The 24127-nt window shown below is 45.7% G+C and overlaps 1 protein-coding gene across 4 annotated transcripts in view; it reads left to right on the forward strand.

The window, feature by feature from the left end:
* The window catches only part of AMPD3 (adenosine monophosphate deaminase 3), a 36865-nt gene extending 28293 nt beyond the window's left edge, over positions 1-8572 (forward strand). For all 4 annotated transcript variants that reach the window (XM_063438788.1, XM_063438786.1, XM_063438787.1 and 1 more), the window contains 7 exons: positions 1277-1440; positions 3531-3657; positions 4403-4566; positions 4801-4921; positions 5484-5657; positions 6259-6369; positions 8151-8572. In XM_063438788.1, the coding sequence (XP_063294858.1) occupies positions 1277-1440; positions 3531-3657; positions 4403-4566; positions 4801-4921; positions 5484-5657; positions 6259-6369; positions 8151-8330 (1041 nt within the window). In that variant the 3' untranslated portion in view covers positions 8331-8572. The remainder of the gene's footprint in view (positions 1-1276; positions 1441-3530; positions 3658-4402; positions 4567-4800; positions 4922-5483; positions 5658-6258; positions 6370-8150) is intronic.
* The last annotated feature ends 15555 nt before the right edge of the window (positions 8573-24127 follow it).

A 24127-nucleotide genomic window follows, 5' to 3' on the forward strand; every position in this document is an offset into this window, starting at 1 on the left:
CCCATTACCCATAGGAGGGATTCCGTGTGCCCCATTACCCATAGGATGGATTGCGTGTGCCCCATTACCCATAGGATGGATTCCCTGTGCCCCATTACCCATAGGATGGATTGCGTGTGCCCCATTACCCATAGGATGGATTCCCTGTGCCCCATTACCCATAGGATGGTTCTGTGCGCCCCATTACCCATAGGATGGATTCTGTGTGCCCCATTACCCATAGAATGGATTCCCTGTGCCCCATAACCATAGGATGGCTTCAGTGTGCCCCATTACCCATAGGATAGATTCCATGTGCCGCTACCCATAGGATGGATTTCCTGTGCTCCATTATCCATAGGATGGATTCCCTGTGCTACATTACCTATAGATGGATACCCTGTGCCTTGCTACCAATAGAATGGATTCCCTGTGCTTCTTTACCCATAGGATGGATTCTGTGTGCCCCTGTGTGATTCTGTGTCCTTCCCATAGGAAGGATTTACTGTACCCCATTACCCATAGGATAGATTCCCTGTGCCCCATTACCCATAGGATGGATTCCCTGTGTTCCTGTGACTGATAGAATAGATTCCCTATGCTTCCTTACCCGTAGGATGGATTCTGTGTGCCCCATTACCCATAGGAAGGATTTCCTGTACCCCATTACCCATAGGATGGATTCCCTGTGCCCCGTTACTCATAGGATACATACCATGTGCTCTGCTACTAAAAGGATAGATTCTCTGTACCCCGTTACTCATAGGATAGAAACCATGTGCCCCGTTACTGATAAGATAGATTCCCTGTGCCCCGTTACTGATAGGATACATTCCCTGTGCCCCATTACTCATAGGATAGATTCCCTGTGCCCCGTTACTGATAGGATAGATTCCCTGTGCCCCGTTACTGATAGGATAGATTCCCTGTGCCCCATTACTCATAGGATAGATTCCCTGTGCCCCGTTACTGATAGGATAGATTCCCTGTGCTCCGTTACTGATAGGATAGATTCCCTGTGCTCCGTTACTGATAGGATAGATTCCCTGGGCCCTGTTACTGATAGGATAGATTCCCTGTGCTCCGTTAGCTATAGGATCAACTGTGACTGCTTTTAAAGCAAAGTTATGCTTGTGAATATGTATTTTGATATATTTGATATTTGAAGTTTATTAATGAGGTGGCGATGGTTTATATATGACTGTAAAGTCCATTTGATGATGACTCCAGGCTCATAACTCCCTATTCCAGCTATCTCTGTGTTCCTTACTCCCTTCTCCTCTGATTATGTTACCAGGAAGTTGCTGGTGAATTGGAAGAAAGTAAATATCAATACAGTGAGCCACGGTTATCCATCTATGGACGATCCCCCAAGGAATGGGATGTCTTGGCAAAATGGTTCATTAAACACAGGGTATATTCTCCCCACATGCGCTTCATGATCCAAGTTCCACGAATCTTGTACGTACCACGCAAACGGCCACAAATCACTGTGTTATTTAAAGTGCTGTTTTATGTCCGCTGTGTATTGATCTGTGAAATGTGCCAACTGCTGGCTGCTACTTCTATAACTCAACTATTACAACTGGCCTATAATATACAACTTACCTCTCCGTCCTCCATAATCTCCATACGTTTGGGAGGGACCACCTCTATTTATAACCTCTTTTCCAGAGCAAAGCATCGCAAATCAATTAGTGTTCTTCTCAACGAGTGGAGAACTGCTGTGGCTGCACAACCCTAGTTGGTCAGCTTAAACCCACGCGGCAAGTTTAGGAAGCGACTGAGAGTGAACGATTGCCCCCTCCATTCCTTCCAAACCCATACTGGCAGCCAGGGCCTGCGCGTCCATAAGGCGGCACAGGCGGCCGCCTTAGGGCGCACGGGCTCTGGGGGCGCAAGATTTCAGTGACCGACAGGAGGGAAGCTCCCGCTCCCGGTGCGGCATGCAGCTGTGCTGTAATCAGACGCGGCAAGGGAGCTCTAACCTCTCTGCTCTGCTCCCTCGCGCGCTGTCTGCTGATACCGCGGGAGCCGGAATATGACGTCATATTCCGGCTCCCGCGGTATCAGCAGACAGCGCGCGAGGGAGCAGAGCAGAGAGGTTAGAGCTCCCTCGCCGCGTCTGATCTCAGCACAGCCGCACGCCGCCCAGCAGTCCCACTGGACCCCAGGGAAGGATTCATCATCCACACCAGCTCTCCAGGTAGGGAGGCTGGGTGGAAAATATTTATTTGTAAAATAATTAGTGAGTGTATGTGTGTGAGTGTATGTGTCTGTATGTGTGTGAGTGTATGTGTCTGTATGTGTGTGAGTGTATGTGTCTGTGTGTGAGTGTGTGTGTGTCTGTGTATGTGTGTGTGTGTCTGTGTATGTGTGTGTGTGTCTGTGTATGTGTGTGTGTGTGTGTATGTATGTGAGTGTGTGTGTGTCTGTGTATGTGTGTGTGTGTCTGTGTATGTGTGTGTGTGTGTGTGTGTGTGTATGTATGTGTGTGTGTGTGTATGTATGTGTGTGTATGTGTGTGTGTGTGAGTGTATGTGTGTATGTGTGTGTGTGTGTATGTGTCTGTGTGTGAGTCTGTGTATGTGTGTGTGTGTGTGTGTATGTGTGTGTGTGTGTGTGTGAGTGTATGTGTGTATGTGTGTGTGTATGTGTCTGTGTGTGAGTCTGTGTATGTGTGTGTGTGTGTGTATGTGTCTGTGTGTGTGTGTGAGTGTATGTGTGTGTGTGTGTGTCTGTGTGTGAGTGTATGTGTCTGTGTGAGTGACGGCGTGTGCGTCTGTGAGTGACGGCGTGTGCATCTGCGAGTGACAGTGTGCGTCTGCGAGTGACAGTGTGTGTGTGAGTGAGTGCGTCTGTGTGTGTGCATGTGAGTGTATGAGTGTGTCTGTCAGTGTATGATGAGTGTGTTTGTCAGTGTATGATCTGTGTGTTTGTCAGTGTATGAGTGTGTGACTGTCAGTGTGTACAGAGTGGAGCGGAGCGGAGCGCGGTACAGGAGCTTCTGTTTCCTGTACCTGGCCAGACTGACAGGAGGTGCTCACAGAGAGAGCACTCCCTGTCAGTTCTGCCGGGTACAGAAAACTGAAGCTCCTGTACCGCGCTCCGCTCCGCTACACTCTGTACACACTGACACACCAGGAAGGGGAGTGTGACCACTAAAGGGGTGTGGGGTGCACCAAGGGACAGGGAGGGAATGGGAGAGAAACACCAAGAGACAGGGAAAAGAGGGGGGAGGGGAGAAGAACACTGAGGGACAGGGAAGGGACCAGGGAGGGGCTGGTTAAGAGGCACATAGGTGAAGATGTTTTTTTTTGGGGGGGGGGGGGGGGGGCGGAAAAATGCATCTTTGCCTATGTACCTAAAAATCCAAGCACCGGCCCTGCTGGCAGCTAATTGTCCCTTGTCTGTTTATTATCGGATATTCATTGCGGTATCCAATCTGGCATGACCGACGTTATTCCTTTCCCTCTATGTTTTCTTCCTTACTCTAGGGGAATTTGGCGACAGTTTATCTGTCGTTAATAATATGTTAATTCCCTTTTCAGTGACATATTCAGAACAAAGAAGATTCTTCCGGATTTTGGCAAAATGCTAGAAAATATATTTTTGCCGTTATTTGAGGCGACTATTAACCCTTCGGATCACAAAGAGCTTTATCTCTTCATGAACTATGTGAGTATCAGATATCTGCTTTGTGTCGGCAGCCGTAATATGGAGGGAGCAATATGTCTGCATGCAATGAAACCACAACAGGGTTCATACGCTAAGCACTAGATCAGGAGTGCCCAAAAGGTAGATCCCCAGATGTTTCGAAACTACAGATTACATGATGCTTTGTCATTCTAAAGGCATTCTAAAGGCATGCAAAGCATCATGGGATATCTTGGTATCTACCTATTGGGCATCCCTGCACTAGATTATAGTCTATCTAGAAGATGAGTTACCAGAATAACAGATATGGGAATGTTCTATACTTTGCTATAATCACAGTGTAGCAATTCTAGCCTGGAGCTCAGACCACTAATCAGTTTAACCCCTTAAAGGACCACTCTAGGCACCCAGACCACTTCAGCTTAATGAAGTGGTCTGGGTGCCAGGTCCCTCTAGGATTAACCCCTTTTTATTATAAACATAGCAGTTTCAGAGAAACTGCTATGTTTATAATAGGGTTAATACAGCCTCCAAATCCTCTAGTGGCTGTCTCACTAACAGCCGCTAGAGGCGCTTGCGTGATTCTCACTGTGAAAATTACAGTGAGAGCACGCAAGCGTCCATAGGAAAGCATTGTAAATGCTTTCCTATGAGACCAGCTGAATGCGCGCGCAGCTCTTGCCGGAGATCAGAACTTGTTACTGATAAATAATATTTTTTTTTCCAATACTTTGTCATTCACGGGACATGTTTTTTTTTACCCCAGGTGACCGGGTTTGATAGTGTGGATGATGAGTCAAAACACAACGACCACATGTTTTCAAACAAAAGTCCAGCCCCTGAAGAGTGGACCCAGGAACAGAACCCTCCGTACAGTTACTATTTGTTCTATATGTACGCCAACGTCATGCTTCTCAACAACCTGCGCAAGTGAGTGACTTTATGGCCCTGAATACTGCGAAATGCGTTGCTTCATGAGTATTGTAAAGAAGGAAATGTTCTAGAGGACAAATATCCAACCCTTCTTCCTCCTTCATGTCTATATGATGCTACCAGTTACACGGGGCCAAAGTTGGACAGCTTTGCTCTATATCGATGTGGATTTGTTGAATATTGTATGCCAGTTTATCTAGATATTTACAGTTGTTTTTTTATGTTTGGCAGGGAGAGAGGGATGAGCACATTTCTGTTTAGACCTCACTGTGGAGAAGCTGGTTCCATCACACACCTTGTATCTGCCTTTTTATCGGCTGACAATATATCGCACGGGTTAAACCTCAAAAAGGTAACGTTTAACAAACAAACAAACAAAACAAACAAAAAAAAAATATATATATATATAGATGTCATTTTTCCCAGTCTGTTTGGTCCATTAACGCAACAAAAACTAACAGGGTTATTTACTAAAGTGAGAATTTGAAGTGACTTTCAAATTTAAGTTCAGAACTTACGTTTCCAGAACTGAAAACATTCGCTATGTAAGCCCAGCTTGGAGTTTGGCCATTTTGGTCCAAAATTTAGAATTCACTTTAAATTCTCTACAGTTCTCACTTTGGTGAATAACCTGGAAAATCTGTAGTTATATCTATCTTCGTAGTGATTTGTATAATTTGGAAAATCAATTTAACCTGAAAACCTGTAGTCTGCTAGAAAAGGAAAATGTCTGCTGAAATGTTTCCTAAATATATAAATAAAAATAATGTATAATCTTTCAGTCCAAGGGAGGACTTTCCAGGCCTCCATTCTATCCTCTACAACTGTGGTTCTTGGGTCCACAAGATCACCCTTCCTGTGATCTTTATTCTGGGTTCCTGGAATAATAATCATGGTGTCTCTCTTCCCTCCAGAGTCCAGTACTGCAGTATCTATATTACCTCGCCCAGATACCCATCGCCATGTCCCCACTGAGTAACAACAGTCTGTTCCTGGAATACTCCAAGAATCCACTCCGTGAATTTCTACACAAAGGGCTCATTGTGTCTCTCTCCACCGATGATCCCATGCAGTTTCATTACACCAAGGTATGTTTGGTGCAGCCGGTCTCCTGTACTAACTCCGGCACTCTGATATAATGTAACAGATCTTTAAACCCCAGTATTTACCATGGGGGACCAAAGTATTCTGGGAAATCTCTATATATGCTTTAGGTCAGGGGTTGTTCAAATGGTAGATCCCCAGACAGTTTAAAACTACAGCTTCCATGATGCTTTGTCATTCTAAAAGCATTTTAAAGGTATGCAAAGCATCAAAGGAGTTGTAGTTCTACAACGTCTGGGCATCCACCTTTTGGGTATCCCTATTTCACCCCTTTCCATATTACCATTAGGGCACCCCAAAAACACAAACTCGGCTGCAAGGACTAAATATCGACATCTTTTGTAATATCGGTCTTCCAGAAACAGAAATAAAAAACAGGATTTCTGCAAGTATATGAGAAGTCATGTGAATATTATAACTATATTATAACTTAAATGCTTGATAGATGTGGCTACTGCGACGCTTGCCCACTGTACAGCTAAAATCCCACTAACAGCCCTGTGTTATAGTTGTGTTTTTTTTCCAATACAGTAAGGTGCTACATCGTTTTATTTACTCACATTTTCGTATCTTGCATTGTTACAGGAAGCACTGATGGAGGAATACGCCATTGCAGCCCAGGTCTGGAAGCTCAGTACATGTGACTTGTGCGAGATTGCACGATACAGCGTCTTACAGAGTGGCCTGTCAGACAAGGTCAGTATCTGGGGTACACATTGCTTGATCCAAGGATAAATCTGACTGCCCTTCTGGGGTCAAGAAGGATTTTTTCCTAGTTTGTTGCAAAATTGGAAGTGCTTCAAACTGTGTTTTTTTGTTTTGCCTTCTTTTGGATCAACAGCAAAAAACAAATGTGAGGAAGGCTGAACTTGATGGAAGTCTCTTTTCAGCTATGTAACTATGTAGTGGAGACTAGCGGTAATAAAATCTCAATCTATACATCAAGGCACTGGTTATGTACTCTTGTGCATGCGCAAGGCTACAACACAGATGTCTAAGGAGGATCCCACGAGATCCACCATAAACATCGCTTCTCGAGATCGATGCCTGAATCCCATAGTGATGACCTTGACACAAGTTCTAGGTTGACGTTTGTGAACCTAACTCTTGTCCAAAAGACAATGTAATACCCACTTTGTCTTATGGTATATTTGGATTGTGTTGGCATTTCAGTGGATTTAGAATTTGGATCAGTATTTCATAAAGAATACCGTATTTTTCGCTCCATAAGACGCACTTTTTTTCCCCTCAAAAGTGAGGGGAAATGTCTGTGCGTCTTATGGAGCGAATATGAAGCTTTACTTACCTGTCTTGCAGCGTTGGCCGGCAGCACAGGGCGCACCGCGGTAGTGGAACTTGAATTTCATGTTCCGGTTTCCGGCGTGACTGAAAGCTGAGTGCGCACAAGCTGAGTGCGCACTTCCTTTCAGTCCCGCCGGAAACCGGAACATGAAATTCAAGTTCCACTACCGCGGTGCGCCCTGTGCTGCCGGCCAACGCTACAAGACAGGTAAGTAATTATGGGACAAGGGGAGGGGGACAGTATGGGAGAGAAGAATATGGGGAGGGGGATGAAGTCTACGGGGAGGGGGGGGATGAAGTCTATGGGGGGGGATTAGGTCTATGGGGAGGGGGTGAATGAAGTCTATGGGGAGGGGGTGAATGAAGTCTATGGGGAGGGGGTGGATGAGGTCTATGGGGAGGGGGTGGATGAGGTCTATGGGGAGGGGGTGGATGAGGTCTATGGGGAGGGGGTGGATGAAGTCTATGGGGAGGGGGTGGATGAAGACTATGGGGAGGGGGTGGGTGAAGACTATGGGGAGGGGGTGAGTGAAGACTATGGGGAGGGGGTGAGTGAAGACTATGGGGAGGGGGTGAGTGAAGACTATGGGAGAGAGGAGAAGACTATGGGAGGGGGGGAAAAAAATATTCTGTACAAACTGTCCCATAGTAAGAAACACTATGGGACAGTTTGTTCAGAATATTTTTTTCTGGGTTTCTTCCTCTAAAAACTAGGTGCGTCTTATGGAGCGAAAAATACGGTATATCTTTATGAAACATTGAAAAGTAAAACTGGCGACAGATAATATAACTCAACGATGATCCACTCGCTCACTCCATCTGTGATTGATCACATTTAAACAAATTTTCCGTACTATTGCTGTTATGACAAAAGCAGGATACACAGAATATAACTAATGCAAGTTTGTGTGGTGGGCTATATTTGTTTTTATTTTTCCTTTAGGACTTTATTTGGTCAGTTTATTCTTTAATATAAACTATATTGTGTATAATATTTTTATACACAAAGCATAAAGTATTAAAATATAGAATCCAAAGTCCTATGTTGTACAAATAAAAATCTTTCCCACGGTAATTTGATTCTGAAATACGGAGTGCGTGGTTTAAATTGCAGATGGTACAAATGGTATTTTTAGTAAGGTATATTGATTATTTTTTTTAAATTTAATTTATAGGAAAAGAAGCATTTCCTGGGTGCAAATTACATGAAGGAAGGTCCCGAGGGAAATGACATTAGCAGAACGAACGTCGCTCAGATCCGGATGGCTTACAGATATGAAACTTTATGCAATGAGCTCAGTTTCCTGGCAGACGCAATGCATTCTGCGGAGATTACTGACACTCATGCAAATTAAGATTTCTTACTTGCCAAGCGCATATTGTTGTGCCTAATAAATCTTTCACCGTTTGAAATGACAATCACAAGAGTTTACACTGCGGTGAATAGATCGGTTTGTGTAGTCATTTTCTTAAGGACTAATTATGTCATCCACTCTTCAATGCCTTAGACACTGCCCATAGATAATTTATCAATAATTTTAAATGTTGCTCAATTTACATAATGTGACACTGGGAGCATTTCCTGCTGTTACAGCGATGAAGAATGTTTAGCATGTTACCAGATCTGTGAATTTCTTATTTCAGTAAAACATTTTAGTGCGCTTTATTAATGTGGGTGAAAAAGCTCCCAGATTGCGAAAGAACGTCATTGGTCCTAAAGGGGGTTGTGAAGAGTCACCGTGAATTCTATTTGGAATATTTCATAGTTATCAGATGTAAAGTTAGGAAAAAAAATGTATTGCTCTCAGCCTGGATTCTGTTCTGAATGTCACTGCAGGTGACGTTATTCTTATATGTAACATATAGAGATATTTAATGAGACAGGTATTGGGGAGCTCCGTCAGTCAGATTGTGAGAATCAATGAATAGTAACAATAGTTTACACAAGATGCCTAGAATTAGCTTAGATCTGTCTGAGATGGAAATTAAATTATGTTGTTTTGTTGCTTGTCCCCAAAACAATGTATTTTAACGCACAACCCCCTCTTATGAACCCATTTTACATTTACAATACTCTGAACATGGGATTAGAAATCTTACAGCAATATTAATTTAACCCCTTAAGGACACATGACATGTGTGACATGTCATGATTCCCTTTTATTCCGGAAGTTTGGTCCTTAAGGGGTTAAAAGGGTAGATTTGCAGTAACATATCACACCTCAATGGCTGAATATATTTTAATACTCCGAGTCAAGCCCAGCTTGTGTCTCGTTCTCCATGTAATAATGTAGAACTTGGAATATGTTTAGGAGCAATTCACTAAATGATGATTTTTTTCCCAACTTATTTTGGCCTATACGGATTAAGCTAAACCAGGAACTCTTAAATTATTATTTTGTTTCCAAGGGACAATCCAGGCCCCTAAAGCAGTTGATCTCACTGAAGCACTTTATGTGTGAAGAGTGTGTCCCTCTCTTTACAAAAGAGATTGCAATAGAAAGTGGCACTTATATATTAACGTATATATTAACCATGTTACACCCCCCCAGCTGTCAATCAAACAACAAGTTACCTGTTACTTCCTGGTTTGTTTAGCTCAGTGGAGCTAAACTCAAAATGCAGCAATTGCCCAGAGCAACCACCTTGCAAAGACTTCTCATTGAGCTGCATTTTTTTTTTTTATTTGTATTTGGACAGTGGCGTGTCACTTTAATTACATCCCAATTCCTGCTTGAATTTTGTAGTGGGGTGCAGTGTCTGCCAGAAGAATAAAACCAGCGGATTGCAAGTTTATGGTCCTGTCCAATATTTCTGTATATTCTGTAGGACTACAACAACCGAATCACTTAGAATATTCCATCAAGTGTGTCCAAGTCTCGAATCCAGTATGACGTGTTTGATGGATAGAAAAGGTTATTATATATGAGATATACATATCTGTGTCACAAGTCTAACGCTAATACTTTGCGCCAGAGCTGTCATAGAGTTACCGAAATGCTTAGTATATTATAAGGTTGTGCATTTTACGCAGATTGTATTTGAGGAGGTTTATCAAAGCATTCTGTTCTAAAAAGTGGTTTACAGTTCTAAATGTGGGGCAATCACTATTGAAACTAAATGAACCACTGGTGACTCCTCTCCTTTTACATTTTTGCACTTTTTAAAACAGAAAACATTGATAAATCTCCCCCATTGTGTTATATGTATTCAATGTACTAAAATGTAATATTTAGCTGCTGTACGTTTTACTTAAATGTTTTACTTTTATCAATAAAAGTCTGAAAAGGAAAATGTTGTTATGTGTCGTCATTGGTGCATAACTTAAAGCCAATGACTACTTATTTTGTTAAGATTTACTTTTTGTCAATTAAAAAAAAAAAAAAAGACAAAAAAACCCGACAAAACAAACACACCTTTAAATGTGAAGCCACATTACTAACTACATATATTTAGTTAAGGATCATAGCCCTAAAAACCTAAGATGTAGTTGATGTACAGAGAAATCATGAACTTTCAAAGATGTATTTTGTGCTTGGGGCAGGAGTACAGGGGAGCCCCAGACTTCTGTCTCACCTTTCCCAATACAGGGGTAATGCTGGGTGACCAAGGAATAGTGATGTCGCAAACACAAAATTTTCGGTTCGCGAACGGCTGACACGAACTTCCGCAAACGTTCGCGAACCGGCGAACCGGGCGAACCGCCATTGACTTCAATGGGCAGGCGAATTTTAAAACACGCAGGGACTCTTTCTGACCTCAAAAGTGATGGAAAAGTTGTTTCAAGGGGACTAACACCTGGACTGTGGCATGCCGGAGGGGGATCCATGGCAAAACTCCCATGGAAAATTACACAGTTGATGAAGAGTCTGGTTTTAATCCATAAAGGGCATAAAGCACCTAACATTCCTAAATCATAATGGATATGGATTGACACCTGACATATTGGCACCTTGACATATGGATTGACACCTGTCCTCAGAGACCCTGATACACACTGACACAGATCAGAATAGGGACTGTTCCCCCTATATAGGGTCACTTGGCAGATATGGATTGACACCTATCCTAAGGATCCCTGATACACACTGACACAGAGCAGAATAGGGACTGTTCCCCCTACATAGGGTCACTTGGCAGAAATGGATTGACACCTGTCCTCAGTGACCTAATTGTGTAATAATGGTAATACTATTACCTATTATATAATATTGGCAGGGGCAAGGAAATTCCCTCTAAATAGATGGGTATAGGCAGAGAGTATGGAGACCGGAGTGATAAAGTGTCAATAAGGTGATATAAAGTTTAATGTATCACAGACACACAGCCACCCTTTCTCTTAGCTAGTTTCCAGAAATGCTGGATAGGTAGAAGGGCTATAAAGACTCAGAGAGGTCTAAGAAGAATCCTCTAAACTAGCCCTAATCTCCTTAAACACCTTCAAGGGTGTTCTAAGCTAAAGCTCAATCTAAACGTTTAGATGACTGCCTGACTTCCCATCACAGATGCCGGCTAGGAATAACAGTGTGCAAGACAAAGAGTGGGTCTAAGTGCCCATAGTGCAGTAAAGTGTCCCTAGTGGAGTGAAAAAGAGAATAACGAGCTGGCGCCCAAGAGAATAACGAGCTGGCGCCCTATCAGGGGACGTGTATATGGCATCGATTTTAGGAACCGGGAGATGGAAAAAGATGCTTGGTCGGTCCTCCTACTTCAAATTTGGGGCACTGTGCGTGCAATCTAATGTGCCACCAGATAGGAATAGTACTACTTAACACACCACTCCTATCAGTTTAATCCCTGTTATGTGCCCTTTTTTTGGTTTGGTTTTTGAAGCCACAGTGCAGCAGCAAAGGCCTGAAAAATTAGGCATGTACACATGCCTGAAAAATTAGGTATTGTTGCAGCCGCTGCTGTAGCAGCGGCCATAAAAATTGATGTTTGTTTCCCAGGCAGAAAGTGCCCTGAAACATTGCAGCTTGAACCCTAGTTGGTGGCGGATAAGTCACGCAAGTCAACCGGCATTCAGAGCTAAAATACAGCAGCGTGTGGACCATTTTTAGCCCAAGGCAGCTCATCTCATCAGGCCTTTTTTAGTCGAATATATCGCCCACTGTCAGTCCCTTCGGGATCCATCCCTCATTCATCTTAATAAAGGTGAGGTAATCTAGACTTTTTGACCTAGGCGACTTCTCTTCTCAGTGACAATACCTCCTGCTGCACTGAAGGTCCTTTCTGACAGGACACTTGAAGCAGGGCAGGTAAGAAGTTCTATCACAAATTGTGATAACTCAGGCCACAGGTCAAGCCTGCACACCCAGTAGTCAAGGGGTTAATCGCTCCTCAGAGTGTCGATATCTGCAGTTAAGGCGAGGTAGTCTGCTACCTGTCGGTCGAGTCGTTCTCTGAGGGTGGATCCCGAAGGGCTGTGGCGATGCGTAAGACTTAAAAAGCTCCGCATGTCCTCCATCAACAACACGTCTTTAAAGCGTCCTGTCCTTGCCGGCGTGGTCGTGGGAGGAGGAGGATGACTTTCACCTCTTCCCCTGTTAGATTCCCGTTGTGCTGTGACATCACCCTTATACGCTGTGTAAAGCATACTTTTTAATTCATTTTGCAAATGCTGCATCCTTTCCGACTTGTAATTTGGTAACATTTCCGCCACTTTCTGCTTATACCGGGGGTCTAGTAGCGTGGACACCCAGTACAGGTCATTCACCTTCAGCCTTTTTTTTTGTCAATCAAATTTTATTGAAGCATGAGATTGTGGTACAGGCGTCAACATTTGTATGTGAATTACAGTAACATACACAGTAAATATTCTTAGCAATCTGACATTCGTTTCAGCATAATTAGTACCGTAAGTTCCATATAGGATTGCGGTGGTTCGTTGTAAGTTGAGAATAAGAGTACAAGAACACGTATACAATGTTAAACATACGGATTGTGTATAAGAAAAAACTGGCTGAACTTATGCATTGAGCGTTGGGTTGGCATCTCTGGGAGTCCAGATGAGTATATATGAAGGTATTATGTAGGTGAGTGCAAGAGGGTGTACTTGTTAGCCAAATAGCGAAGTCGTAACTGCCTCGCTGCCACTGGGTGTTAAGTAATAGAAGAAGTATAACGTAGTTTTGTTCTCCCTCAGCATTCCCTCCCCCTCCCCATGTGATTGTCCCTGTTTCGCTGTGTCATATATTACACCATGACGTGCATGAGTGAAACATTTAGACAGGAGTCTGGTATGGCGTTACTGTGTCATCCTACAACCCGGCCCCAGCGTTGTGTCTACAGTTAACTGAGTAGCTAGTGTCGTGCCCCGTGGCAAGTCCGTGGCAGTAGGTACCGAATTGGGGATCGGGTTATGATGTCAGACTCTCCGTGGTTTGAGGGTGTATGGCTATGTGGTTTTCTATCGTGGGTGAGTAGAGCTGGTATTCAGCAGAAGTGGGGTAGGTTTGTAGGAAGCCCGAGCATATCATCAGGCGTCTGTCGGTGTGTGGTTAGGGGATCATGTATGCCCTAGTGGTGGCATCTGACCCTTAGCCGTCGGAGACCTATCATGTTTGAGAATGTCATGTGGGGTGCTAGCTGCTTACGATCCCGGGTTACGTCCCGGTCCTTGAATGTCAGTTTGATGGGTCTGATTCCATTGGGAGTTCGTCAGCTTTGTCTCGTCTACTATCGGTCTTCTGGCATCCCGGTTCTTTCCCCATGAAGTTCCCAGTTCGTGTGACTTAAGCAACCCCTCTGGCTTTGTAGACCCTCTCTGTTCCGAGGGGGTTGTCGCCCCGTCACTAGGTCGGTTACTAGTGTCGTCTATCTATCTCTTTATTCGTAGACTGTGTGTGTGTGTTGGGGGTGTGTTGTGTTGTCTGTGTCCTGTGCAACCCGAGGGTCCCCACATCTCCATTCCCTCCTCTGTGTCTCGGGGACTCGGGTTGGTGTGTTCTCACAGCGTGGTCGGTCTCCTCGTCAGTAGTGTGAGCTAAGATTGTCAACCGTCTTGTGTAGGGGGGTAGAGGGCAGTAGGGTCAGGGGCAGGGCGTATTAGCCGCGAGGCAAACAAGGCATTTGCCTTGGGCGGCATTTTCCAGGGGGCGGCAAAAAACGCCGCCCCCAAATGCCCAAGGCAAATGTCTTGTTAGCCTTGCGGCTAACAGACATGCTGGGCTGGTTGCTGGGCGGCCGGCGAGGGAGCTCTTCCCCTGAGCTCTCTGCTCAGCTCCCTCGCGCGCCGCCCGCAGAGTGAGACTGGGAGCCGGAATATGACGTCATATTCCGGCTCCGCCTCCCAGCCTCACTCTGCGGGCAGCGCGCGAGGGAGCTGAGCAGAGAGCTCAGGGGAAGAGCTCCCTTGCCGGCTGCCCAGCCTGCCCGCCAGTGCCGTCCTGCAGCCACTGGACCACCAGGGAATGGGAGAACCCCCCCACCCCCAGCATTCCCAAAGGTAGGGAGGCGGGGGGGGGGGGGGGGGGGGAGTAAATAAAAAAAAAAAAAGTGTTAATGTGAGTGTGTGTGTCTGTTAGTGTGTGTGTCTGATAGTGTGTGTGTGTTAGTGTGTATGTGTGTGTCTGTTAGTGTGTGTGTCTGACTGTGTGTCTGACAGTGTGTGTCTGACTGTGTGTGTGTCTGTTAGTGTGTGTGTGTCCGACTGTGTGTGTTTGTTAGTGTGTGTGTCTCACTGTGTGTGTCTGTTAGTGTGTGTGTGTGTGTGTCCGACTGTGTGTGTTTGTTAGTGTGTGTGTCAGACTCTGTGTGTTTGTTAGTGTGTGTGTCTGTTAGTGTGTGTGTCTGTTAGTGTGTGTGTGTCCGACTGTGTGTGTTTGTTAGTGTGTGTGTGTCCGACTGTGTGTGTTTGTTAGTGTGTGTGTCTGTTAGTGTGTGTGTCTCACTGTGTGTGTCTGTTAGTGTGTGTGTGTCCGACTGTGTGTGTTTGTTAGTGTGTGTGTCCGACTGTGTGTGTGTGTTTGTTAGTGTGTGTGTGTGTCCGACTGTGTGTGTCTGACTGTGTGTGTGTTAGCTAGTGTATGCGTATCTCTCAGTGAATGTGTGTGTATTTAGAAGGCGGGGCAGGGGGGAAGGGTTGGGTGGGTGTGGCGCGCGGGGGGAGGGGGGGTGTCTGAGTTTTGTCCTGCCTAGGGCAGCACAAAACCAAGATACACCACTGGTCAGGGGAAGGGGTGGAAGATGCGCCTGGGCCGTCACCTCCAAAGTCGCCTGTCGAGTCAGCCAGCTCCGCGACGGGCACAGCCTCCCCACCCCGGGCGCCGGCTCGCGTCGTCCTCTTGGACATGAAGTCCATCCACGGGAACCAGGTAAAAGCGCATTTGTCCGATCGGCCCTGCAGGGAGGCTGTCAGCATTTCCATGCTGTATATGTGTTCCACCCTGTCAACCCATTGTTGGAAGGTGGGTACCGTTGTGCGTTTCCAGTGTGTCGGGATGAGTGTTTTTGCAGCTGTGAGCAGGTGTATAGTGAGACCCCTTTTGTACTCCTTCAGTGGTATTTGTGTGTGATTGAGCAGCATCGTCAGGGGTTGTAGTGGGTCCGCGTCGGTGATTTACTTAATCGTTCGGTGGATCAGCTGCCAGTATGGTGCGATAAGTGAGCATGTCCACCATATGTGGAGTCCTGTGCCCGTTTCCGTGCCGCATCTCCAGCATTCCCCGAATATGGTTTTGTGTACGTGTCGGAGGATGTCTGGGGTCCTGTACCAGTGTGTCAATATTTTATAATTACACTCCTGGTATTTGGAACTAATGCTCCCTCTGTGCGTCAGTTGGAAGATCTTGTCCCACTCATGGGCTGTGAGTTCCGTTCCCGTCTCCCGTTCCCAGCGCCTGGTGAAGCCCAGTGGGTTCCCATCACCGCTTTGCTGGAGCATGCTGTACAGCGTTGATACGCCATGTGTGAGGTGTCGCGGTTCAACGCATAATTGTTCCATTTGTGATAGCGATCGATGTATATGACCTTTACCCGTTCGGGTGGAAAAGTAAGTCTGTAGCAGGTGATAGTGGTATTCATCCAGCCCTGTCGGTCTGTGTTCTGGCATTAGTTCTGAGAGGGTGTGGAGTCTCGAGTTGGAGCACCATTGGCGTAAGTACGTCCAGTCCGACGCCTGAAAGTTCCTCAGGGCCGCAGGTTGGAGTCCACCTGCCAGTCTTGGATTGTTGGTGATGGGAGTGAGGGGATTAGGTGATGTGGTAAGTCTTTTGGCGTATCTAATCCTGCACCAAATCCTCAGTGTGGAATCTATCATCGGGTTTTCTGTATACATTTCCCCCGGGGTGGCTCCTCCTAGCCACAGCAGGGAGGGGATCTATCCCCGTGCCTGCTGCGTCTCCAGTCCAAACCAATCGCTTGGTGGTCGGGTTGGCATGCCAATCGACCAGTCGATGTAGATGGGTCGCTTGGTAGTAGGCGAGTATCGACGGTAGTCCCACGCCTCCTGCGTTTTTTGGTCTCTCCAGGATCACTCCGGGAGTGAGACTCTAGGCTGGTCCAAGAAGAAGAGCATATCGTCCGCGTAGGCCGCGACCCGATGTTCCTCCCGGCCCACGCGGAACCCCGTGATGCCCCCGTCTCGTCTGACCGCCTCCAGAAAGGGTTCTAGAGTGAGGGCAAACAGGAGGGGGGATAGGGGGCAGCCCTGCCGTGTGCCATTTCGGATGTTAAACGGTCCAGTGAGTGCTCCATTGACCCGTATACGCGCCGTTGGTGTCGTGTGTAGTGCTGCCACCCAGGTACGTAGATGTGGTCCGAACCCCATGTGTCGCAGGGATTCAGAGAGGAACGTCCAGTCTACGTGGTCGAACGCCTTTTCGGCGTCCGTGGAGAGAAGCACCAGCTCGCGTTTGTTGCCCGCATGGATCACATTAAGGGCCCAAATTGTATTGTCTCGAGACTCTCTCCCTGGTAAAAAACCAACCTGGTCCGGGTGTATTAGGTCAGGTAGCACCTGGGTTACCCTGAGTGCCAGAGCTTTGGCGAAGATCTTTAGGTCAGCATTCAGTAGCGAGATTGGTCTATAACTGGCACAGTTCGTGGGGTCCTTTCCTTCTTTCGGGATGATTGTGACCGTCGCCCTCAGCGCGTCTGTAGGGAACTGTCCGCCTGTTCTTATCGAGTTGAATCCCTCCAGAAGTCTCGGCAGCAGGATCTCCTTGAAGGTGCGCAGGTACGAAACGGGTAAACCGTCTGGGCCGGGGGCTCTGTGCGGCTTAGCTGCCTTCAGTGCACTGGCCAGCTCTTCAATTGTCAGGGGTTGGTCTAGTTCGGCTTCCTTTCTGGGGTAAGCTTGCGGGCGACGTGGTCTCTAAGATAAGTGGCTATTCGGTCCTGGTGGTGCCGAGTTGCCGCGTCTGTCCGGGTTTGCGTTTGGTCGTACAATGCCGCGTAGTAGTCATGAAACGCGTGTCGGGAAGATGCGTGGCTTTTTGTCCCAGCGGGCAGATCTTATGAATGTGTTGTGTCCTCTGCTTCTCCTGCAGCATCTTTGCGAGCAGTCTGCCGCATTTGTTAGAGTGCTCGTAGAAAAACCTTGCTGATTTACGTGCGGTATTCAGGAGGCCCTGGGAGAGTATGGTTCGTAGCTACGGGCTTCAGTTAGGAGGAGATAGGTCCCATCATCGAGGGTACGTTTATGTTCCTGTTCCAGGTCGGCAATCTGTGTAGTCAGTTGGACCGTGCGTGCAGTACGGTCTTTTTTACGTTTGGTGCTAACTGCTATGAGGTGTCCCCGTATGACACACTTATGTGCCTCCCAGAGCGTGAGTGGTGCGACATCTGGGGTGGCGTTCGTTGTGAAGTATTGGGTCAATGTGTGTGCCGCCGTGGTGGTGAGTTCGAGGTCGTCTAAGAGGGTCTCATTAAGCTTCCATTGCCGTTCTTTAGGTTTGAAGAGTGGAGAACTAGCATCGGTGCGTGGTCGGACTGTTCCATTGTCCCGATTTCTGCGCCTTGTAGTAATGTCAGGTATTCTTGAGCGAGGAATATGTAATCAATTCGGCTGTAATGTGCATGGACGGCGGAGTAATAAGTGTAATCTCGACCCTCCGGGTGACTCGCTCTCCAGCAGTCCACCAGCCCTAACCTGTGTATGGATCGTAACGTCGCCCGTAGGCAGTGTGCGGGGATTGTGCTGTGGCCCCTGGAGGTATCGGTGCGGGGGTCTAGCGGTAGGTTCAGGTATCCTGCGACCACCAGGAGACCCTCTCTGAAGCTCTCCAGTTTGGTCAACGTCCAGTTAAGGAAGGTATGTTGCTTCCTGTTGGGGCTGTACAGGCAAGCAAAGGTATAGGTGTGGTATGCAATGGTGCCCTTAACGAATAGGAATCGTCCATTCGGGTCCGCCTGTGTCGCCGTGTAGGTGAACTGCGTCGTATGTGCGAACAGTATCGCCACTCCCGTTTTCTTGGCGTCGGGGTGGTTTGCGTAGAATCCTACTGGGAAGCGGCGGTTTTCAAGTTTCGGTGCTTCTCTGTTCTTGAAATGTGTTTCCTGTAGGAATGCCACGGACGCTCTCGCCGTCCACAGCCTCCTCATCAGTTGTGTTCGTCGTTCCGGGATGTTAAGGCCTCTGACGTTGCTGGACCAGTAGGTCAGCCGTGCCGGGGCAAAGCCCCTTCCGTTCGCCTGCATCCCGAGGGGGGGGAATCCGGCCCGCCACGGCCCAAGCAGGGAGGGGAAAGGGATGAGAAAAGGATAGAAGGTGGGGGGGGGGGATGAGTCTGGGTAGGTCTAAGTCGCGGTCAATTTAAGAGTGTGTTAGGTAGTGGTGTGACTTTAACCCTGTACCGAGTTAGTCGTTCAAGGGTTGCGTCTCCCGTCTGCTCCTATGAACTTCGGTAGTATCTACAGTTGGGGTCGGTCACAGTGAGGTTTGTGGTACCACCTTGTGAGAATGGTCATCTGGGAGGTTTGTAGTGTGTCCTCTATCCCCTCCGTCGGCACCCAGGTCGCGTTCTAGTCCGGTATGGGGGATAGATTTGTGTGTGTGTGTCTGGTGTGTTGCCCTCGATCTCTTGGCAACCCTGTGCCACCCCAGTCTGTAGTGGCCTGCCCTGCCGTGTCCGAGTCCCCGGCTCTCCATCCCTATCGCTGGGGATCCACGTGTATAGTGCAGTTGCGTCTGCCTCCATCCAACCCCTGCGTCACCTCTGCCTCAGTGGCGTGAGTCCCTAGGTGTTTTTCCGGGCAGTGTCCGTCTAGCAGTTGTTAGAGTCGTGTATGTGTGTGCCCTCGTTATGTGCTTGTTGTGGGTGCCGCTCATGCGGCCCGGTGGTCTCCTGCGAGTGAGCGGGCATTCCCCTACAACCAAGGCCCTTTCCTACCGCGTTGAGATGTCTGTCATAGGAGGGGGGCGGCTGAGGATAGCCTCTGCAAGGGCTGTTGGCTGACCTAATGTATGCATTGGCCCTGTCGGTGCCCCGGGGTGTGTGCCGGGGTGTAACCGCGTGTAGTAAAGCTTTTGCCCTGTGTGTCACTGTTGTGGGACCTCCAGGGCCTGTGGTCCTAGGTGCGTGGGAGTCCCGGGGTGCTGATGATTTGGGTTCTGTGTTTGGTAGGGTGCCCAATGGTCATATAACCACAGCGAAGCTATAAACTATGTACATTTCCCACCGTCCTTCAGCCTTTTTATACGAGGGTCCCTCAACAGGCACGACAGCATGAAAGACCCCATTTCAGCATGAAAGACCCCATCTCAATGAAGGTATGTTCTTCCCCCAGCCACGTGTCACGTCTAAACATTTGTTATGAAGGAACACAACTGCAGATTTCTTATAGTTTGAATATTTATTATAAAAAGTAAAAGGTATTGACTTTAAGTCCAATTTACAGGTACTGTAGCTTTAATTAGTAAACGATAACTGAAGTCCACAATTATAGGCACTGTAGCTTTAAGTAGTAAACGATAACTGAAGTCCACAATTACAGGCACTGTAGCTTTAAGTAGTAAACGATAACTGAAGTCCACAATTATAGGCACTGTAGCTTTAAGTAGTAAACGGTAGTAATTAGCAGACACTGAATCAGAAAGAGTCTCATAGTAGTATTAATGAATTAGGTGATAAGAAGTTACAATAGCTGTTCCATAGACTTTAACTGAAGCAAGACAGATGCAGCTAACTGAGATAAAGTATGAGTTGAAGTTAGCTGTAACGGGTTTGTTTTATCGAAGGACTTTGGAGACAGGAAATAACAGCTTTGAGATGCAACGCTTATCACAGAGGTTTTACTTAGCTTCCGGCACATAGAACACTGGTTCCCGAGATCTCCTCAGAGGCGGTTATCCTGGATGGAGAGAGTTCAGCTTTAGTCGTGGATGAGGAGAGGTGAAGGGAACTTGAAGTCTTCCAGTCCGGTCCGGTAACAGAGGGCTTTCACGACGATGTTGTAGCCGGTTCGTGAGTACGGAACGTAGTTCAATAATCCAGCGTCGATCAGCTGGTGCGGTCGGATTAAATAGGGAGACCGTGTCATAAAGGGGTGTGGCTAAGCTCCGTGGAACCAGGAAGTAAGAGGATACCATAGTTAAGGCATGACAGTACCCCCTCCTTAATGAGCAACCTCTGGGTGCTATTGACTTGGTTTAGAAGGGTAACGCTCGTGAAATTTGGAAATCAATTTGTCAGCATGAACGACAGAGGAGTTTTCCCATGTATCTTCATCAATTCCATATCCTTTCCATCTGATGAGGTATTGTAAAGAGCCACGATGGATCCTTGAATCCAGTATACTTTGAATTTCGTATTCTTCTTCACCCTGGACCAATATGGGATCAGGAGAAGTAGTGACATTTCTTTGGAAAGGGTCAGGATGATGAGGCTTTAGTAAGGACACATGAAAAACAGGATGTAGCTTCAAAGTAGGTGGAAGTTTCAATTTAACAACATTACGGTTGATAACCGATATTATTGGAAAAGGACCAAGAAAAAGGGAACTTAACTTCTTTGATGGACGGTTTGTAGAGATGTTCCTTGAGGAAAGCCAGACAAGATCACCGATTTTATAAGAGGGTGAAGGTTGTCTTTTTGTATCAAAAAACTTCTTTTGATTGGAGGAGGCCAATTCTAGATTTTCATGCAATTTCTTGAATAAAGAGGACATATGAGAGATTTGATTCGAATCGGAGAGATTAGATGAAGAAACTGTCTGAGCAGGAAATGAGGAAGGATGAAATCCATAATTGGATAGAAATTGAGTCATTTTGCTGCTGGTATGAAAAGAGTTATTGTATGCGAATTCTGCCATGGGTAACCATGTTATCCAATCGTCTTGTAAGTGAGAGCAATAACATCGTAGATATTGCTCTAAGCATTGGTTGACTCTTTCAGTTTGTCCATCTGTTTGAGGATGATATGCAGATGATAGTTTACGTTGGATATGAAGAGTAGCACATAATGCATTCCAGAATTTGGAGGTAAATTGAGTTCCTCGGTCTGAAATGATTTCGTCTGGCAGTCCATGAAGTTTAACTATGTTGTCAAGAAATATTTTCGAAAGTTCAGAGGATGAGGGTAACTTCTTTAAAGGAATAAAATGAGACATTTTCGTGAAGCGGTCTACTACCACTAAAATGGTGGTATGATGATGAGAAGGAGGTAATTCCACCAAGAAGTCCATAGAAATGGATTGCCAAGGTCGTTCAGGAATCGGTAAATTCAATAATTGACCGAATGGTTGATGGTGGACATGTTTGGATCTTTGGCATATAGAACAAGATTTGACATAAGATTCAATAGTTTGGTCTTGACGAGGCCACCAATAGTATCTTTTAGACAATTCAAGGGTCTTTTTTATACCTGGATGACCTGCCAGAGGAGAATCATGAATAAATTCGAGTACTTTAATTCTGAAAGAGGGAGGTACGTAAATCCGGTCTTTAAAATAGTAGAGACCGTTTTTTTTGGATAATTTAATTGATTTAGGAAGTTCAAGAGCATCTTCACTGAGATCTTTAATGTCGTCAATAAGAGAAGATAAGATTCCAATGACTGTAGGCGAAGGAGGTTCAATTTTAGTGTCTTTATGGATCCTGGAAAGGGCATCAGCCTTTTTGTTTCTAGACCCAGGTCTAAAGACGATTTGGAAGTTGAACCGGGAAAAAAAGAGATTCCATCTTACTTGTCGAGCAGACAGTGTTTTATTGGAGTGAAGATATTCGAGATTTTTATGGTCAGTATATACGATTAAAGAGTTCTGAGCACCTTCAAGAAGGTGTCTCCAGGTTTCTAAAGCCACTTTGATACTTAATAATTCTTTTGCCCCTGTAGGATAATTCTTTTCAGCAGGAGATAATGATCGTGAGAAGAAGGCGACAGGATGAAGAGGTTCGTGAGGAGTTTTGTGTTGAGAAAGGACAGCTCCAATTGTAATTTCCGAAGCATCCGTTTCAAGGACATAAAGATATGAAGGATTTGGAAGTTGAAGAACAGGAGCTGTTGTAAACTTTCTCTTTAATTCATTGAAGGCAGTTTGAGCCTTCTCGTTCCAATTGAAGGGATGTTTTTTACTGTTAAGTTGATTGAGTGGGTGAGCTATCTCAGAGTAGTTTTTAATAAATTTTCTGTAGAAGTTGGCGAACCCTAGAAATCGCTGTAATTCTTTTACTGTAGAGGGAACAGGCCAGTTGATGATACAATCGACTTTTGAATTATCCATACTTATTGAATGAGGGGAAATAACATAACCTAAGAAGGTTATTTCTTTGACGTGAAAAATAAATTTTTCGGGTTTAGCGAATAGTTTGTGAGTTCTGAGTCTGGATAACACCCATCTGACATGTTTTCTATGTTCATCAGGAGTGTTGGACTATATGAGAATATCATCTAAATAAATGATGACACAGACGTCCAATAGGTCTCTAAAGATATAATTTATGAAATGTTGAAAAGTTGCAGGGGCGTTGCAGAGGCCAAAAGGCATCACCAGATATTCAAAGAGGCCATATCTTGTTCGGAAAGCAGTTTTCCATTCATCGTTAGCCTTTATCCTGAAGAGGTTATATGCCCCGCGAAGGTCAAGCTTAGTGTAGATGGTAGCAGTTTTCAATCGTTCAACCAGTTCATTGATGAGGGGAAGAGGATAACGATTTTTAACTGTTATTTTGTTTAAGGCTCTGTAATCAATGATAGGACGTATAGTCTGGTCTTTGTTTCTCACAAAAAACATACTTGAGGCAGCAGGTGAACTAGAGGGTCTAATGAACCCTTTCCGTAGGTTTTCATCCAGATATTCTTTGAGAATTTGCAATTCAGCCTCAGAGAGAGGGTAGATGTGCCCAAAAGGTACTGGGGCACCAGGTATGAGGTCTATAGGACAATCATAGGAACGATGAGGTGGGAGCGTTTCAGCTTCTTTTTTACTGAATACGTCTGAAAAGTCTGAATAACAAGGAGGTATAGTTGGTTCTTTGGAGATCTGAAGAATAGGAATTTGCTGTAAACATGTTTCTTTACAATAATGTGAGTTGAAGGTGAGAGAGAAAGGAGACCAAGAAATTTGAGGGTTGTGGTTCCTTAACCAGTTGATCCCTATTATAACGGGATAGAGAGGTGATGGAATAACATCAAATACTAGAAATTCAGTATGAATATGATTGGTGGTTACCTTTAGAGGGATGGTTTCATGAAGAATCGGTCCCGAGGAGATAAGGGAGCCGTCAATCACTTTAATAGGAACAGAAATGGTTTTTCGAACACAAGGAATTTTATTCTTTGTTACAAAGGTTGAATCGATGAATACTCCATTTGCACCAGAATCGATGATAGATTCAGTCATAATTCTCACCTTATCCCACTGTAGTATAAGAGATATAGGAGTGAACTGAGTGGTTGGTGTAGAAGGGAGTGCACTGAAGATCGCAGAGGTATAGGCTTGCCTACCGGCCTTTGTCCGTTTTAATAAGGGACAATCAGGAACCAAATGATCTTGAGAAGCACAATACATGCATAGGTTTAATTGACGTCTTCGGTTCTTCTCTTCAGGAGTGAGAGGACTTCTTATTACCCCTATTTCCATAGGTTCACTTGGTAAGGAAGTCTTTTCAGGAGCTTTTGAGGGAGTGAAAGGTTTGCGGTCTTTAGAATGTAAGAGGGCTTTTTCGGCCTTTCTTTCTCTTAATCTTCTGTCAATGCTGATTGATAAGTGA

This window comes from Pelobates fuscus, chromosome 12 (genome assembly GCF_036172605.1).
Source record: "Pelobates fuscus isolate aPelFus1 chromosome 12, aPelFus1.pri, whole genome shotgun sequence".
Classification (NCBI taxonomy): Eukaryota; Metazoa; Chordata; class Amphibia; order Anura; family Pelobatidae; genus Pelobates; species Pelobates fuscus.